General features: G+C 36.7%; 1 protein-coding gene across 4 annotated transcripts in view; it reads left to right on the top strand.

Annotated features, from left to right (window-relative positions):
• COL14A1 (collagen type XIV alpha 1 chain) overlaps positions 1-17,716 on the top strand; it is a 245,298-nt gene that overhangs the window by 49,442 nt on the left and 178,140 nt on the right. For all 4 annotated transcript variants that reach the window (XM_067711390.1, XM_067711391.1, XM_067711389.1 and 1 more), the window contains exons 6-8: positions 14,741-14,896; positions 15,815-15,934; positions 17,472-17,636. In XM_067711390.1, coding sequence (XP_067567491.1) covers positions 14,741-14,896; positions 15,815-15,934; positions 17,472-17,636 — 441 coding nt within the window. The remainder of the gene's footprint in view (positions 1-14,740; positions 14,897-15,814; positions 15,935-17,471; positions 17,637-17,716) is intronic.

The following is a 17,716-nucleotide window of genomic DNA, read 5'->3' as shown; positions in this document are numbered from 1 at the left end:
CAACAGTGCAAGAGGGTTCCCTTTTCTCCACTACCCTCTCCAGCATTTATTGTTTGTAGATTTTTTGATGATGGCCATTCTAACTGGTGTGAGGTGATACCTCATTGTAGTTTTGATTTGGATTTCTCTAATGATTAGTGATGTTGAGCAGCTTTTCATGTGTTTGTTGGCCATCTGTATGTCTTCTTTGGAGAAATGTCTATTTAGGTCTTCTGACCATTTTTGGATTGGGTTGTTTGTTTTTTTGATATTGAGCTGCATGAGCTGCTTGTATATTTTGGAGATTAATCCTTTGTCGCTTGCTTCATTTGCAAAAATTTTCTCCCTTTCTGAGCGTTGTCTTTTCAGCTTGTTTATGGTTTCCTTTGCTGTGCAAAAGCTTTTAAGTTTCATTAGGTCCCATTTGTTTATTTTTATTCTTATTTCCATTTCTGTAGGAGGTGGGTCAAAAAGGATATTGCTGTGATTTATGTCATAGAGTGTCCTGCCTATGTTTTCCTCTAAGAGTTTTATAGTTTCTGGCCTTATATTTAGGCCTTTAATCCATTTTGAGTTTATTTTTGTGTGTGATGTTAGGGAGTGTTCTAATTTCATTCTTTTACATGTAGCTGTCCAGTTTTCCCAGCACCACTTATTGAAGAGGCTGTCTTTTCTCCATTGTATATTCTTGCCTCCTTTATCAAAGATAAGGTGACCACATGCACATCGGTTTATCTCTGGGCTTTCTATCCTGTTCCATAAATCTGTATTTCTGTTTGTACCTAGTACCATACTGTCTTGATTACTGTAGCTTTGTCATTGATTACTGTAGCTTTGTAGTATAGTCTGAAGTCAGGGAGCCTGATTCCTTCAGCTCTGTTTTTCTTTCTCAAGATTGTTTTGGATATTCGGGGTCTTTTGTGTTTCCGTACAAATTGTGAAATTTATTGTTCTAGTACTGTGAAAAATGCCATTGGTGGTTTGGTAGGGATTGCATGGAATCTGTAGGTTGCTTTGGGTTGTATACTCATTTTCACAATATTGATTCTTCCAATCCAAGAACATGGTATATCTCTCAATGTGTTTGTATTGTCTTTAATTTCTTTCATCAGTGTCTTATAGTTTTCTGCATACAGGTCTTTTGTCTCCTTAGGTAGGTTTATTCCTAGATATTTCATTCTTTGTGTTGCAGTGGTAAATGGGAATGTTTCCTTAATTTCTCTTTCAGATTTTTCATCATTAGTGTATAGGAATGCAAGAGATTTCTGTGCATTACTTTTGTATCCTGCTACTCTACCAAATTCATTGATTAGCTCTAGTAGTTTTCTGGTAGCATTATTAGGATACTTTATGTAGAGTATCATGTCATCTGCAAACAGTGACAGCTTTACTTCTTCTTTTCCAATTTGGATTCCTTTTATTTCTTTTTCTTCTCTGATTGCTGAGGCTAAAACTTCCAAGACTATGTTGAATAATAGTGGTGAGAGTGGGCAACCTTGTCTTGTTCCTGATCTTAGTGGAAATGGTTTCAGTTTTTCACCATTGAGAACAATGTTGTTTGTCATATATGGCCTGTATTATGTTGTTGTAACTTCCCTCTATGCCCGCTTTCTGGAGGGTTTTTATCATAAATGGGTGTTGAATTTTGTTGAAAGCTTTTACTGCGTCTGTTGAGATGATCATATTGTTTTTCTCCTTCAATTTGTTAATATAGTTTATCACATTGATTGATTTGTGTATATTGAAGAAACCTTTCATTCCTGGGGTAAACCCCACTTGATCATGGTGTATGGTCCTTTTAATGTGCTGTTGGATTCTGTTTGCAAGTATTTTGTTGAGGATTTTTGCAGCTATGTCATCAGTGATATTGGCCTGTAGTTTTCTTTTTTTGTGACAACTTTGTCTGGTTTTGGTATCAAGGTGATGGTGGCCTCATAGAATGAGTTAGGGAGTGTTCCTCCCTCTGCTATATTTTGGAAGAGATTGGGAAGGATAGGTTTTAGGTCTTCTCTAAATGTTTGATAGAATTCGCCTGTGAAGCCATCTGGTCCTGGGCTTTTGTTTGTTGGAAGATTTTTAATCACAGTTTCAATTTCAGTGCTTGTGATTGGTCTGTTTATATTTGCTGTTTCTTCCTGGTTCAGTCTTGAAAGGTTGTGCTTTTGTAAGAATTTGTCCATTTCTTCCAGGTTGTCCATTTTATTGGCATAGATTTGCTTGTAGAAATGTCTCATGATCCTTTGTATTTCTATGTCAGTTGTTACTTCTCCTTTTTCATTTGTAATTCTGTTGATTTGAGTCTTTTCCTTTTTTTTCTTGATGAATCTGGCTAATGGTTTATCAATTTTGTTTATCTTCTCAAAGAACCTGATTTTAGTTTTATTGATCTTTGCTATCATTTCCTTCATTTCTTTTTCCTTTATTTCTGATCTGATATTTATGTTTTCTTTCCTTCTGCTAACTTTGGGGGTTTTTTGTTCTTCTTTCTCTAATTGCTTTAGGTGTACGGTTAGGTTGTTATTTGAGATGTTTCTTGTTACTTGAGGTAGGATTGTATTGCTATAAACTTCCCTCTTAGAACTGCTTTTGCTGCATCCCATAGGTTTTGGGTCGTCGTGTTTTTATTGTCATTTTGTTTCTAGGTATTTTTTGATTTCTTCTTTGATTTCTTCAGTGATCTCTTGGTTATTTAGTAGTGTATTGTTTAGCCTCCATGTGTTTGTATTTTGTACAGATTTTTTCCTGTAATTAATATCTAGTCTCATAGCATTGTGCTTGGAAAAGATACTTGATATGATTTCAATTTTCTTAAATTTACCACGGCTTGATTAGCAACTCAAGATATGATCTATCCTGGAGAATGTTCCATGAGCACTTGAGAAGAAAGTGTATTCTGTTGTTTTTGGATGGAATGTCCTATAAATATCAGTTAAGTCCATCTTGTTTAATATGTCATTTAAAGCTTATGTTTCCTTATTTATATTCATTTTGGATGATCGGTCCATTGGTGAAAGTGGGGTTTTAAAGTCCCCTAGTATTGTGTTGCTGTCAATTTCCCCTTTTATGGCTGTTAGCATTTGCCTTATGTATTGAGGTACTCCTATGTTGGGTGCATAAATATTTACAATTGTTATATCTTCTTTGATTGATCCCTTGATCATTATGTAGTGTCCTTCTTTGTCTCTTGTAATAGTCTTATTTTAAACTCTATTTTGTCTGATATGAGAATTGCTACTCCAGCATTCTTTTGATTGCCATTTGCATGGAATATCTTTTTCCATCCCCTCACTTTCAGTCTGTATGTGTCCCTAGGTCAGAAGTGGGTCTCTTGTAGACAGCATACATATATGTCTTGTTTTTGTAACCATTCAGCCAGTCTGTGTCTTTTGTTTGGAACATTTAATCCATTTACATTTAAGGTAGTTATTGATATGTATGTTCCTATTACCATTTTCTTAATTGTTTTGGGTTTGCTATTATAGGTTTTTTCCTTCTCTTGTGTTTCCTGCCTATAGGAGTTCCTTTAGCATTTGTTGTATAGTTGGTTTGGTGGTGCTGAATTCTCTTAGCTTTTCCTTGTCTGTAGAGGTTTTAATTTCTCTGTTGAATCTGAATGAGATCCTTGCTGGGTAGAGTCATAGTAGTTGTAGGTTTTTCCCTTTCATCACTTTAAATATCTCCTGCCACTCCCTTCTGGCTTGCTGAGTTTCCGCTGAGAAATTAGCTGTTAACCTTATGGGGATTCCCTTTTATGTTATTTGTTGCTTTTCCCTTGCTGCTTTTAATATTCTTTCTTTGTATTTAAGTTTTCATAGTTTGGTTAATATGTGTCTTGGTGTGTTTCTCCTTGGATTTATCCTGTATGGGAATCTCTGAGCTTCCTGAACTTGACTGACTCTTTCCTTACTCATATTAGGGAAGTCTTCAAATAGTTATTTTCTCAGTCCCTTTTTTTTTCTCTTCTTCTTCTGTGTCCCCTATAATTCGAATGTTGGTGCATTTAATGTTGTCCCAGAGGTTTTCATTCATTTTTCTTTACTCTGCTCTGTGGTAGTTATTTCCACTATTTTATCTTCAAGGTCACTTATCCATTCTTCTGCTTCAATTATTGTGCTGTTGATTCCTTCTAGAGAATTTTTAATTTCATTTATTACGTCGTTCATCATTATTTATTTGCTCTTTACTTCTTCTAGGACCTTGTTAAGTGTTTCTTGTATGTTCTCCATTCTATTTCCAAGATTTTGGCTCATCTTTACTCTCATTACTCAGAATTCTTTTTCAGGTAGACTCCCTATTTCCTCTTCATTTGTTTGGTCTGGTGGGTTTTCATCTTGCTGCTTATTCTGCTTTGTTTTTCTCTGTGTTCTCATTTTGCTTAACGTTCTGTGTTTGGGGTCTCCTTTTCACAGACTGCAAGTTCATAGTTCTCGTTGTTTTTGGTGTCTGCCCCCAGTGGCTAAGGTTGGTTCAGTGGGTTGTGTAGGCTTCCTGGTGGAGGGGACTGGTGCCTGTGTTCTGGTGGATGAGGCTGGATCTTGTGTTTCTGGTGGGCAGGACTGTGTTCAGTGGTGTGTTTTGGGGTGTCTGTGAACTTATTAAGATTTTAGGCAACCTCTCTGCCAATGAGTGTTGTTGTATTCCTGTCTTGTTAGCTGTTTGGCGTGGGTTGTCCAGCACTGTAGCTTGCTGGTCATTGAGTGGAGCTGGGTCTTAGCATTGAGGTTGAGATCTGTGGGAGAGTTTTCACCATTTGATATTACAACGGGCCGGGAAGTCTCTGGTGGTCCAATGTCCTGAACTCAGCTCTCCCACCTTCGAGCCTCAGGCCTGACCCCTGGCAGAGCATCAAGACCCTCTCATCCACACGGCTCAGAATAAACAGGAGGAAAAAAAAAATAGCTAAAGTTATTAAAATAAAATAAAGTTAATTAAAATAAAGTTATTAAAATAAAATATATGTTATTAAAAATAAAATAACTAAAAATTAATTTAAATAAAAGAAAGAAAGAAAGAAGAGAGCAACCAAAGCAATAAACAAATCCACCAATGCTAAATGCTAAAAACTGTACTACAAAAAACAACAGAAAGAAAAATAACAAATGGACAGACAGAATCCTAGGTCACATGGTAAAAGCAAAGGTGTACAGACAAAATCACACAAAGAAACATACACATACACACTCACAAAAGTGAAAAAGGAAAATATATGTATATATATGTAAAAAAATAGCAAGAGAGCCACCAAATCAATAAACAAATCTACCAATGATAGTAAACTCTAAATACTAAACTAAGACCAACATAAAACCAGGAGCAAATTAGATGCAGACATCAAACTCCAAGTCTACAGTTGCTCCCAAAGTCCACCTCCTCAATTTGGGATGATCCATTGTCTATTCAGGTATTCCACAGATGCAGCGTACGTCAAGTTGATTGTGGAGATTTAATCTGCTGCTCCTGAGGCTGCTGGGAGAAATTTCCCTTTCTCTTCTTTGTTCGCACAGCTGCTGGGGTTCAGCTTTGGATTTTGCCCCGCCTCTGTGTGTAGGTTGCCTGAGAGCATCTGTTCCCCGCTCAGACAGGACGGGGTTAAAGGAGCAGCTGATTAGGGTGCTCTGGCTCCCTCAGGCTGTGGCACATGTTCTCATTTTGAAAAGAGCTTGTAATATATCTTTCTGTTAAGTCAGATATTTTACAGCTATGAGCACTGTTTATAGATGTTGGCAGAGGCTGTTTCCAGTAGCAATGCTTGGGCTCATCTGATTGATACCTTCCTTCTTGTCTGAGAATTTTTTATTAAACATCTTGTTTCTATACCTGCAGGGCTGACGGTATCAAATAAAGCAGGTGTTTCAGCGTGAGAAACTTCAAAATGTCAGGTTCTGTTTGTTATTGATGAATTGGAGTAACAGGGATGATTGAGTTATTGCATGTTTTCAGAAACTCACCATGAACAACTAAAGTAAACATAAAGCCAAATCACATAATATTATATACAGAGCTGAGAATACATGTGAATGTAATATACCAGCTCCAGAATAAGCTTTGTGTCTAAATAGAGGTGGTCAGGCAAAATAGCCTCTCTTGGGTCAGCATGAACTTATGAAAGTTAGGAAATAATAACCAGGTCATTGTACAAATAAAATTTTAGGACACACTTTCTCTACAAGTATTTTAAAAGGACTGTATATTTTCAAAGGAAATAAAACCTGTTTTCGGCATCTGGCGTTGTGGTAGGTAGAGTATGGAGAGGCTAGATAGGAAGAAATGGTGGGGGGCAGAGAGGATAAAAATTGAGTCAAAGGTCTCAGAGTTGAGAATGTTGTTGGGGGAAAGAAAAGTAATTGTACTGGAATGAAGTGAGAAATCAATATGGACAGGTGAAGTGGAGTTGAATTATGGAGAGCTTTGAAGAACCCAGTGAATAGTTCAGGCTCAATTTGGTAGGTGGGGGAGGGAAGAAATAATCTTAACATTTGGAGTCGGAAGGTAACTTTGAGATCCATGTAGTTCGACCAGTTGAGAGGTTGAGGCTCTTCAGCCACATCCTCAAATGTTGACGAGCATCTGCTTTCATCGACAGAGCTCTCACTATTTCTCAAGGCAGCGGTCTCTGGAAATCTTGACTGTTCGAAAGTTCTTTCTTGGGTTGAGTTGAAATCTGTCTCCTTGTGGGCATACAGAGCACTCCTAATCCCCCTTCTGTATGGCAGCCCTTTAAATATTTGAAGACAGCTGTCATGTCTTCTCCCAGTCTCTTACAGTTTATGAGCAGAGGAGAAATATAATGAATGTCATGTTTACAGGATTGTCAGTTACTTTTAAGATGCAGAGCTCTTTGACTATGGTTCAGGGATTGGGCTTCATGTGCCTCCAAGTTGTCATGGTGTTATTCACCCCAAGATATAAGACAAGTATGTCTTTGATTTCATGCTTTCTTTAATGACAAGGCTTAGCAATCTTTCCTTTCTTCCTCCCTCCCTCCCTCCCTTCCTTCCTTTCTTCATTCCCTCCCTCCTTCTTCCTTCCTTCCCTTCTTTCTTTCTCTCCCTTCCTCCCTCTTCTTCTTTCCCCATCCTTTCTTCCCTTCCTTTCTCGCTTCCTTCCTTTCAAATACTTTTCTTCTCTTCTGTCATAGGAGTTGAATAACAGAATAGCTAAATGGTTCAGGCTTTGGAGTCAGTCCTGGATTTGAATTCCAGCTTTTCTACCTGCTTACTGTGTCATGATGGGCAAGTTATTAATCCTATAAGGTAGGTGTCTTTTTCACTCCATTGAAAAAGAAAGGTTCTAGTTACTTAACCTTTCTTTTTCAATGGAGTGAAAAGGACACCTGTCTTATAGGATTAATATCAGGCTTAAATGGAAAAGACATATGCAAAGCATCTGATGAAAGCAGTCACTAAATGGGAGATCTTTTTATTATTAAAAAAAAAGGAAGCAATGAAAAGTATCCGCTGCAGTCAATAAATAAATAACTATATGTGTTAGGGTTCTCCAGAGAAGCAGAACCAATAGGATATATATAAATATAGAAAAAGATTTATTATAAGGAATTGGCTCACATGATTATGGGGGCTAAGAAGTCCCAAGACCTGCAGTCAGCAAGCTGGAGACCCAGGAGGGCCGATGGGGTAAGTTCCCATCTGAGAACTGGCCGGCTCGAGACACAAGAAGAGCCAGTGTGTCAGTTTTGAGTCCGATGTTCCAATCAAGGCAGTCAGGCAGGAGCAGTTCCCTTTTTGTTCTATTCGGGTCTTCAATCAATTGAATGAGGACTAACTACATTAGAGAAGGCAATCTGCTTTCCTCAGTCTGTGGATTCATATGTTCATCTCATCCAGAAACACCCTCCCAAACAAAGAATAATATTTGATCAAATGTCCACGAACCCCATGGACCAATCAAGTTGACATATAAAATTAAGCATCACACTATATAGTATATTTCTAGGAAGTAAGCAGCTCTACAAAGAAAAATAAAACAGAATAAGGGAAGAGGGTGATGGGGAGTGCTGGGTAGGATAGTCGTCTGTCAGGGATGCTTTAAAATGTACGTCTCCAGCAAGACTGGGCTAAATGGACACTAAGTGCCCTCTGATTAATGTCGACTCTGAACACGACTGAAATGAACCCCCTGCTCCCCTTCCTTTTTAAAAAATAAAAAAATAATTGATTTATTTTTGGCTGAGTTGGGTCTTTGTTGCTGCGCGTGGGCTTTCTCTAGTTTCAAAGAGTGGGGGCTACTCTTTGTTTGCGGTGTGGTGGCTCCATGTTGTGGAGCACGGGCTCTAGGCGTTTCAGTAGTTGTGGCATATGGGCTCAGTAGTTGTGGCTCGCGGGCTCTAGAGTGCAGGCTCAGTAGTTGTGGCTCACGGGCTTAGTTGCTCCACAGCATGTGGGATCTTCCCAGACTGGGGCTCAAACCCGTGTCCCCTGCATTGTAAGGCGGATTCTTAACCATGTGCCACCAGGGACGCCCTCCCCTTCTGATAGATGGACAGCTTGTAACATTAATATGACAGATATCTTGTGGCCACCCATGTTGCATTATGGGTGAGGATGCCTTCTATGGTGCTAGTAGCATGGTATGATGGAAGAGGCAACCAAACCTTTACAAGACCTGGTGCCCAGTCCTGGCTCTGCCTGAACTGTTCACTTGTCTCTCTGAACCTCAATTTCATTTTCTGAAAATTGAGGACAATCGTGGCTCCCCACAAGAATGTTGTAAGAATCAGAATATGTCAATGTATTGAAAAATCCTTTTAGAACCACTGAGCTCTTTGCAAATGTAAAATGATGTTAACTCTTAAAAAACGAAAACTCTCCTGGGATGTGGCTGAAGCCAATCTTGGAAGCAAGCTCTTAGTTTGGAAACTTGAACTCAACCTTACCAGAGACTTAAGTGAGAAATTGTTCTGTGACCACAGTTTTCCTTCAGATGTCGTGGTTAATGAGTGGCCTAGCTGGATGTTTTGCTAGTGGCACTGAGAAAAATAATTCAGAACCACTAAATGTATCAGACCAGTTGTGGTGAAAATGATCATGAGATTTTCTGAGTGCGTATTAAGATAATGTGAGTAAAAATATTATGTGCTCCCCTTTCATTTAGCTTTGCCTCTGGCATTGGGAAAATATCAAGGAAGACAGGCAAACCTGATACAATCTCCCTGATCCCTAAATAACCGTAATCCACTTTTCCAGTGTGGTAGGGTGGCAGGGCAAGAGGAGAGACCACATTTAATTGAGCCAGCATGGTTCATTTTTCTAGTGCCCTGCTGTAGGTATGAATTATGTGAAAAGAGGAATTCTTTTTTAACAAGTCAATGTACTTTATATTTATTGATGTACTATGTGCCGAGATCTCAGCCAAAGGGAATAAAAACATAAGACACAAATCCCTCACTTCTCAAAGAGTTCTGTCTAGTCAGGGAGATAGAAATGGAAACAAATTATAATAGCCCAGTGTTCTGAGTACAATAAACCATGTACAAATGCAGAGACAGTAAAGAGGAACAGGTAATGAGTCCCATCTGAGGACTGTTGGAAGAGCTTCTTGGAGTTGGTGGAGTGTAACCTGGGCTTTGAAGGATGAATAGGAGTTTACCTGGCAGAAAAAGGCTGCTTCTGTCAATTTTCCCTTTTCTATTTTAATTAACTAAGTTGGTGAATACCCTTCTCCATAAATACATTGTAAATATTTCTATATTAACTATAATTACATCTTTAATTTGAATGCCATTAGAACAAAAGGAATACTATGATATAAAAAGAAGACTTTAAATGGTAATTTCATACAATTCAAACTAAAGTAGCACCTCCAAAGGCCCCCCACACCACTACTCTTTATATTACTGTGTTTATTTCTATAAAACTCTTTTAAAAGTCTGAAATTATGTTTTGTTAGTCTGTTTCCTCTCACTAAGAATTTAAGCTTCTGGAAGGTAGGAACTTAATTGTATTCTTGGTTGCCCAGAAGAGTGCTTGGGATATAGTAAATATTAAATAAACACATTTTTAATAAGTAAATTTCATACAGGAAATTAGTTAATATGAAATTAATATACATAGGTTTAGTGTAGACTGATTTATCCTGATTCAGATTCCTTGAATTAACTTGTATTTTCAACATAAAATTTCCTCATGATGTCAGTAACACAGTAAAATTGGTGTAAAACTATAGTAAAAGGGACACTTGTCATGTGGGCTACTTAAGTGCTAAGTGCATACATTTGGGAGGGAAAAAACTTATCTAGACAGTGATGCTTGCAAATGGCACATACTACCTGTGGACACAGCAGGGGCAAGTGCTGGGGGGACACTGCCTCATATTAGAGACTTTTCCCCCTGCTTTCTAAATTGATGTAATGTAGGGACCTGCTTGAAGTCAGTATATCCTGTGGTTAAGAGCATAGATTTTGGAGATGTATTACCTGCGTTCAGATCAAAGCTTTGCCTCTTCACTGGGTGGCACTCTGGGCAAATCACACAGCCCATGTGTATCATTTTTTTTGGCTGCAAATGGGACTGATAATGATACCTGTCTTATAGAGCTGTTATGAGGACTAAGTCAGTAGATAAGTGTAGAGGGCACAATGTTTAATCTAACGATGTACATAACTTTCAGATATCCTTATCTTTTACCTACAGTTGGTGTACTACATAATGGGAATTGTTCCTTCTGATTCAATCTGTGACATTCAGAGTGTTGTTTTCATTTGTGATGTAGCCCATGTATTGGGTGCTTTCCTTCAATTGTGGTCAGCTGCCTAGCTTGTTTTTTTTCCTTTTTTTTAGTACTACCTGTATTTTCAGAATTGCATTTTACATAAAGTTCACGTTAAGCCAAGAGCTGAATTAAAATACAGTTCAGGAATTCATTTCCTCTGCTCCTTTGGTTTAACTTTAAATACGATATTGACGGCAAAAAGAATTTATTTCATTTAAAATAATTAATTGGACTAATTTCAGTTTTTGGCTACTATGAATCAAATTGTTATGAACATTTGTGTACAGTTTTTTGTCTGAATGTAAGTTTTCACTTCTCTGGAATAAGTGTCCAAGAGTGTAATAGCTGGATTGTATGGTAATTTTTTGTATACTTTTTAAGGAAACTGCCAGACTGTTTTCAGAGTGGTTGTACCATTTTATATTCCCATGAGCAAAGTGTGAGTGATACCGTTTCTATACATACATACCAGCATTTGTTATCACTGTGTTCTATTTTAGCCATTTTGATAGGTGTGTACAGTGAAATCTCATTATGCTTTTAATTTGCATTTTCCTGAGGGTTAATGATGTTGAATATCTTTTCATGTGCTTATTTGCCATCTGTATACCTTCTATGGTGAAATATTTGTTCAGATTTTACCCATTTTCTAATTGGATTGTTTGGTTTTATTTACTTGTGAGTTTTGAGAGTTCTTTATGTAACCTAGATACTAATCCTTTGCTGAGTGTGTGGTTTGCAAATACTTTCTCCCAGTCTATAGCTTGTCTTTTCATCTTCTTCATATGAGCTTTCACATAGCAAAAGTATTTTATTTTGATGAAATACAGTTTATCAAACTTTCTTTTTATGTGTTTGTACTTTTGGTGTCGACTCCAAGAACTCTTCTTCTAGACCTACACTCCAAAGATTTTCTTCTACTTTTTTCCTAAAAGTTTTATAATTTTACTTTTTACATTTAAGTTGATGATCCACTTTGAATTAATTTTGGTATAAAATATAGGGTTTAGGTAAAGTTTCTTTCTTTCTTTCTTTCTTTCTTTCTTTCTTTCTTTCTTTCTTTCTTTCTTTCTTTCTTCCTTCCTTCCCTCCTCCCTCCCTCCCTCCCTCCCTCCCTCCCTCCCTCCCTCCCTCCCCCTCCCTCCCTCCCTTCCCTTCCTCCCTTCCCTCCCTCCCTCCCTCCCTTCCCTCCCTTCCCTCCCTCCCCTCCCTCCCTTCCCTCCCTCCCTCCCTCCCTCCCTTCCTTTCTTTCTTTCTTTCTTTCTTTCATGGATATCCAGTTGCTCTCACACCATCTGTTGAAGTATTTTTGAACATTTGTCTAAAATCATATTTAGATATAAAATCATATAGTTGAGTATATTTGTATGGGTCTATTTTGGCTTTTCTATCCTTTTTCATTGATGGGTGTATCTAACCCTCTGAAATACCCATTACTTATGTACAGTAAGTAGCGTGAATACCCAGTAAAATGATTCCTTCCATGTTGTTTTTCTTTGTCATGACTTTTTAAAAAACTATTATGGGGTCTATGCCTTCCCATATAAATTTTAGAATAAGCTTGTCTATGTCTTAGGAAAACCTTTCTGGGATTTTGATAGGAATTGCATTAAACCTATAGATCAATTTGGGGATAATTGACATTTCTACTATGTTTAGTATTCCTGTCCATGAATATGGTAGCCTTCTCCACTGATTTATGTCTTCTTTGACTTCTATCAGTAATGTAATTTGCAGCACACAGATCTTGCACATGTTTTAAGTATATACCTAAATATTTCATTATCTTTAGAGTAATCATAAATGCTATTAAATTTATTTTTTTCCAGTTGAATGAGTACACTTGTACCTCATTATGGTCTTGATTTTTTTATTATTGTGATCACCAATGTAGTTAAACATTCTCTTCATTCATTTATTAACCATATTATTTATTTCCTATTCTCTGAAGTATCTATTCATGGTTTTTTATGTATTTATATATTCTTGATGCTGATCCTTTTTCAGTTTTTTATATTGTACATGTCTTCTTCCAATCATAACTTATCTTTTTATTTTATTTAAGGTGTCTTTTGATGAACAACTTTAAAAAAATTAATATCACTAAATTTATCAGTATTCTAATTTCTATTCAATTAATTTTCTATCTTACTTTGGAGATATCTAGAATTTTTATCTCCAAGTCAAAATGACTTGAATGAGCTAAGTTAACAGACTATTTTTATTGGAAACAATTTTAAAATGGAAAATACCAGTTTTCATAGCCCTCTTCTAAGTAAGCAAAGAGAAACTGCTCCCTTTCTAAGACCCTGTCTGCAGTGTATCCAAACAATTAAAAAAATTTAAATTAAAAAGTGAAATAATATCCCCAATAGTTTTGGAAGAAAAAGAAAACTACTTTTCATTTCAGGTAAATTTCCCCATAAAAATTGAGAGAAATAGATTCTTAAAGCTTCTTAAGACTTTAATTTTCCCTGATTATTTCCAAAGCACAAACTAATTTCTACCCCATGACTTCTTGCATTGTTCTGTTTTAGAACTTTTTAGTGTGGTACAGAGGGCTGACTCCTAAGTTAGTGGTGGCTTTGTATTTGGTCATTAAAGAAGGGAGATTTGGTGCCCAAAAATGTAATATATAAACTTTGGATTGAGCTGTATTGTTTAGCTTACATAATGAGTATCTGAGTATTTCCTTGGCAAATACACTTTTTCCCCATCTGGTAAAAGGATCTAGGTATTCCATGAATGTGAAAAAAACCAAGATCCAAGATCGTTTTAAGTAAATGTGGCCAGCAGGTACAGAGATATATATTAAACTGAGATATATATTAAACATAGTAGTTCAACTATTTCCCCCACAGGAAAAAATATATTCAATTTATTTATGAACACTTCTTTATTTTGCTTTTCACTACATAAATTATATTTTAAATTCTGTTTTATTGTCATTTTAATGTTAGAAAGCAAAGTAAGGATTTGCTGGGCATTTCAAGAAGTTGACATGGACACATATACACACACAATATTCCTGATCTCCAGTCCTAATATGAAAATTCAGCAAAGTTAAGCCATCCTTTGGGAAGCACAAACTGCAGTAAAAAGCACTGCTGGTAAAGATGCTGACAATACTGTGACATTTTTAAGGATTCTTAAACCCATTAAGAATATTCTAGTATTCTGGCTCTGTGTGAATGTAAGTGGTGGTTTTCACCTCATCCAGCACAGACCTACCCCCTTTATTGCAAAGACAGCTGTTTGCCCTTCACATCTTGCCCGCAATCACTGTGGGCTAGGACTTTCCCTGAGGGCAAAGCTTAAGGTAGTGCCGCTCCAGCCACCAGGCATCCTTTTCTAGATGCTTATTCTGAAACTTAATTTAAAATATCAATTACTTAAATGACTTTTAGGGATAAAATCTTACTGTCACATAGACCCAATTGTAAAAAGATTTGAATTGGGGGAAATTCTTGGGCTCTTTTCCAATTTTCTTCTTCCACAAACCCTTCCTATTTTAGCAAAGGTCTGTGTACCTTTCTTAGATTAAACGCATGGCCCTGCCTTTTCCCTGAATTCAGGAAGCCCATGTTTTCTTCTCTTGTGACTGACTTCCTCTAGCATAGACTTATCAGAATGGGAGAGCCGCCTCTCTGCTTCCTATCTTCCCATCCCTGTTGACTCTCCTACATGGGTGTTGCTAAGACCTTTCCTGGAAAGAAGCTACAGACTAAAACCCAAAACTGGATGCTTTTGCACAGACACTACTTTTTAAACAATGCAGAAGCCTTGAGTTGCCAAGATGGTGTGAACCTGCTAGTGTTTTGCTATTTCCAGAACATTGACTCTGCTGCCAGCCGTTACCACACTTTTTTTCCTGGTAAAAATGCATTTAAAAGAATGGTTATAAAAATATGGTTGCTTTAATGGAAACTTTATTGTATTCTTAGCACCAAATTATCTGAAAGACTTAAAATAAACGCACTCTTTTAAAAGTTCCAACAGTAACACAGATACTTTTTTGGTCTGTACTTTGCAGAAGTGAAATTTTTCTGTCAAACTCCAGCTGTTGCTGATATTATAATTCTGGTTGATGGCTCATGGAGTATTGGAAGATTCAACTTCAGACTGGTTCGGTCTTTTTTGGAAAACCTGGTTACAGCATTCGACGTGGGCTCCGAGAAGACACGAATTGGTACATCTACCGTTAACAGCAGTCTGCTGCCAGTGTAAAACCACCAGGAAGCTTCTTAAGAAATTTCAAAGATTCTTTACCAAATGGTTTTCAGAATTACAGGTTTAACAATAGTGATATTCCCAAAAGGGCAAGTTTACATCAATAAATATTTATTTCTACTAATTTTTGCTAATGACAGTGTCACTCAATTAATTATTGAAGACATTTCAATTTTCTGGAAAGCCAAAATCTTCTCTGCCTAAAAGTAATAATAATTTTAAAGTTGTCATTTGTTTAAGAATTTATCAGGTAAAAGTTTTCTTTTTATTTAAACAAAATACAGCTGAATCCAGTGAAAGGTTTAACAATTGGGAAATGTTTTATAGTACAAGATAATATTTGCCAAATTAATTCTAGCTGAGATAAAAAGCAAAATAAAAGGTGTAAATCATTGAGCAACATATCCATTTTATTATATAAAGTCTCCTAGTTTCCCTTTTAAATAGCCATAAAGAAAACTCATTCCTTTGGGAAAAAAACCAAAAAGAAACACTATAATGTGTACAGAAGTCAAAATATAATGTTGTCCACATGAAGCTGGTATAATGTTATATACCAATGTTACCTCAATAAAAAAAATTAAATAAATCTAGACCTTTTATCTACAAACATGATCAGACTTTAAAAAAAAAAGCTAAGTACCTGACTGGGTGCTCACTTCTAGATGGCTAGAAAATATATACATTCCTTCAGCTCCCAGCTATGTTGAAAATTCCTTAAATTGATGTCAACAACTCATTTTGAAAGTACATAGTGAGGCAGAGAAAAAAATGTTGCAAAGATTAGGCCCTTCGTCATTCTAGTTTCTTGAATGGTCCACTAGATCTTTGAGTAACCCTTCATTTCTGGGTGGGCTTTCTCATCTTCCTTTTCCAGGTCTTGCACAGTATAGCGGCGACCCCAGAATAGAATGGCACTTGAATGCTTTCAACACAAAAGATGAGGTGATCGAAGCTGTCCGAAATCTACCATACAAGGGAGGAAATACACTAACAGGTATGTTTTTGTCTAGTCCACATTTTGAGCAACATATCTTGCTGAAGAATAGTTTGATTACTTCGTTTTGCCACTTTGCGCGTCTTAGCATAGTATTTTTAAACCAAACTAGCATATAAAGTTCTTAGATGGCTCTTTTCTCAAACCTAGCATTAAGAGTTAAAACCTAGACATCTCATCCCTTTTGCTATATGAATATAATGTCCCAGGAAGGGCTTGGTTGAACTAGAAGAGAACCGAGCAGTCCCTGACACTGACAGGCTTTGGTAGCTGTCTTCACCTTTGTCAGTTCATTTTTCTTCCTCTTCACCTGTTTTTCCTCCAGTCATGCTGTCAATTAAATAAAAAAAAATTTCTACCAATTTTCAAGGAAGATATTTTCTTTACCCTTATTCTGCAATCGGTAGTTATCATGGAAATATTTAAGGAGCTTTGGCTCACCGATATTTTTGAAAATTAGTACAATCGGCCCTTAGCATCTGCAGATTCGACCAACCAGGGATCAGAAATATTTGGAAAAAAATTCCAGAAATTTCCCAAAAGCAAAACTTAAATTTGTCGCATGCTGGTAACTATTTACAGGCAATTTACATTGTATTAGGTATTATAAGTAATCTAGGGATGACTTAAAGTATCCGGGAGGATGCACGTTTGTTGTATGCAAATACTACTCCATTTTATATGGGGGACATGAGTATCCATGGATTTGGGTGTCACAGGGGGTCCTAGAACCAATCGCCCTGTGTATACCAAGGAACAACTGTAATGTAAGAATATTTAGATTACAATTATCCATGACCCAACCACAAAGAGTTATCACAGGTTTTAACCCTAATACATGCTATTTCCCTCTGTGGGACCACAATGTGGATGCTCGGTTTAAATAATAGAGATGCTGTCATTGAATTTTAAGTAAACCACTGAAATCCTGATAATTGCTTTGCCAATTGGAGGTTTAATCTAACAAGTTTTTTGTTAATACAACAAAACTTTATTAAGCACAAATCCTATAACAATATTTGGTATTTATTTTTTCTGGGTGAAAAGTGTCACACTCAAAAGGCAGGAGTTCAACTATCGTTTTAGATCTGCCCCTTCTACCGCTATAAAACAGAGAAAGAGAATTTGTGGGGTTTTTTAGATCATCATGAACAAAATTGAAAATGTAGTGATGATATTTGGGACATTTGCTTCTGTGTGGGTATTCTTGCTTCATCCTTAATTATAAAGGTTTAGATTTTCTGGTACACAGGTCTGTCAATATACATTTGATATGAATTCAGTGTTCTTTATGAATGTTAGTTTCAGAAATGATGCACTATTCAGCTATTTTTTATTACCTCTGTTTTGGTGGATTTTAGTTTTTCATCGGATCTGTCAAAGAATAGTTTATTGTAAAAATGAAGATGAAAGTGCACATCTAATAAAAACTCTTTTAACGTTCTAAGTTACTCATCTTGTGGTTACATTTGCAGAATTGGAAGGCTTTTTATTAGAGATGGTTGGTTTGTGTTTATTTTTTTTTGTTTTCTCCTAGGTCTTGCTTTGAACTACGTCTTTGAAAACAGCTTTAAACCAGAAGCGGGAGCGAGGACTGGAGTGTCCAAAATTGGCATTTTAATCACAGATGGAAAATCCCAAGATGATATCATTCCACCATCCAGAAACCTTCGTGAATCTGGTGTAGAACTGTTTGCCATAGGTATTTGTTAATTATGGTCCTGTTTCAACAATGGACACACACATGACCACTTAAAACTATATATGATGCAAAGTACGCTC

Source organism: Pseudorca crassidens, chromosome 17 (genome assembly GCF_039906515.1).
Source record: "Pseudorca crassidens isolate mPseCra1 chromosome 17, mPseCra1.hap1, whole genome shotgun sequence".
In the NCBI taxonomy this organism is placed as follows: domain Eukaryota; kingdom Metazoa; phylum Chordata; class Mammalia; order Artiodactyla; family Delphinidae; genus Pseudorca; species Pseudorca crassidens.
Note: the sequence above shows the minus strand (reverse complement) of the source record. Positions and strands in the feature narration are given on the sequence as shown.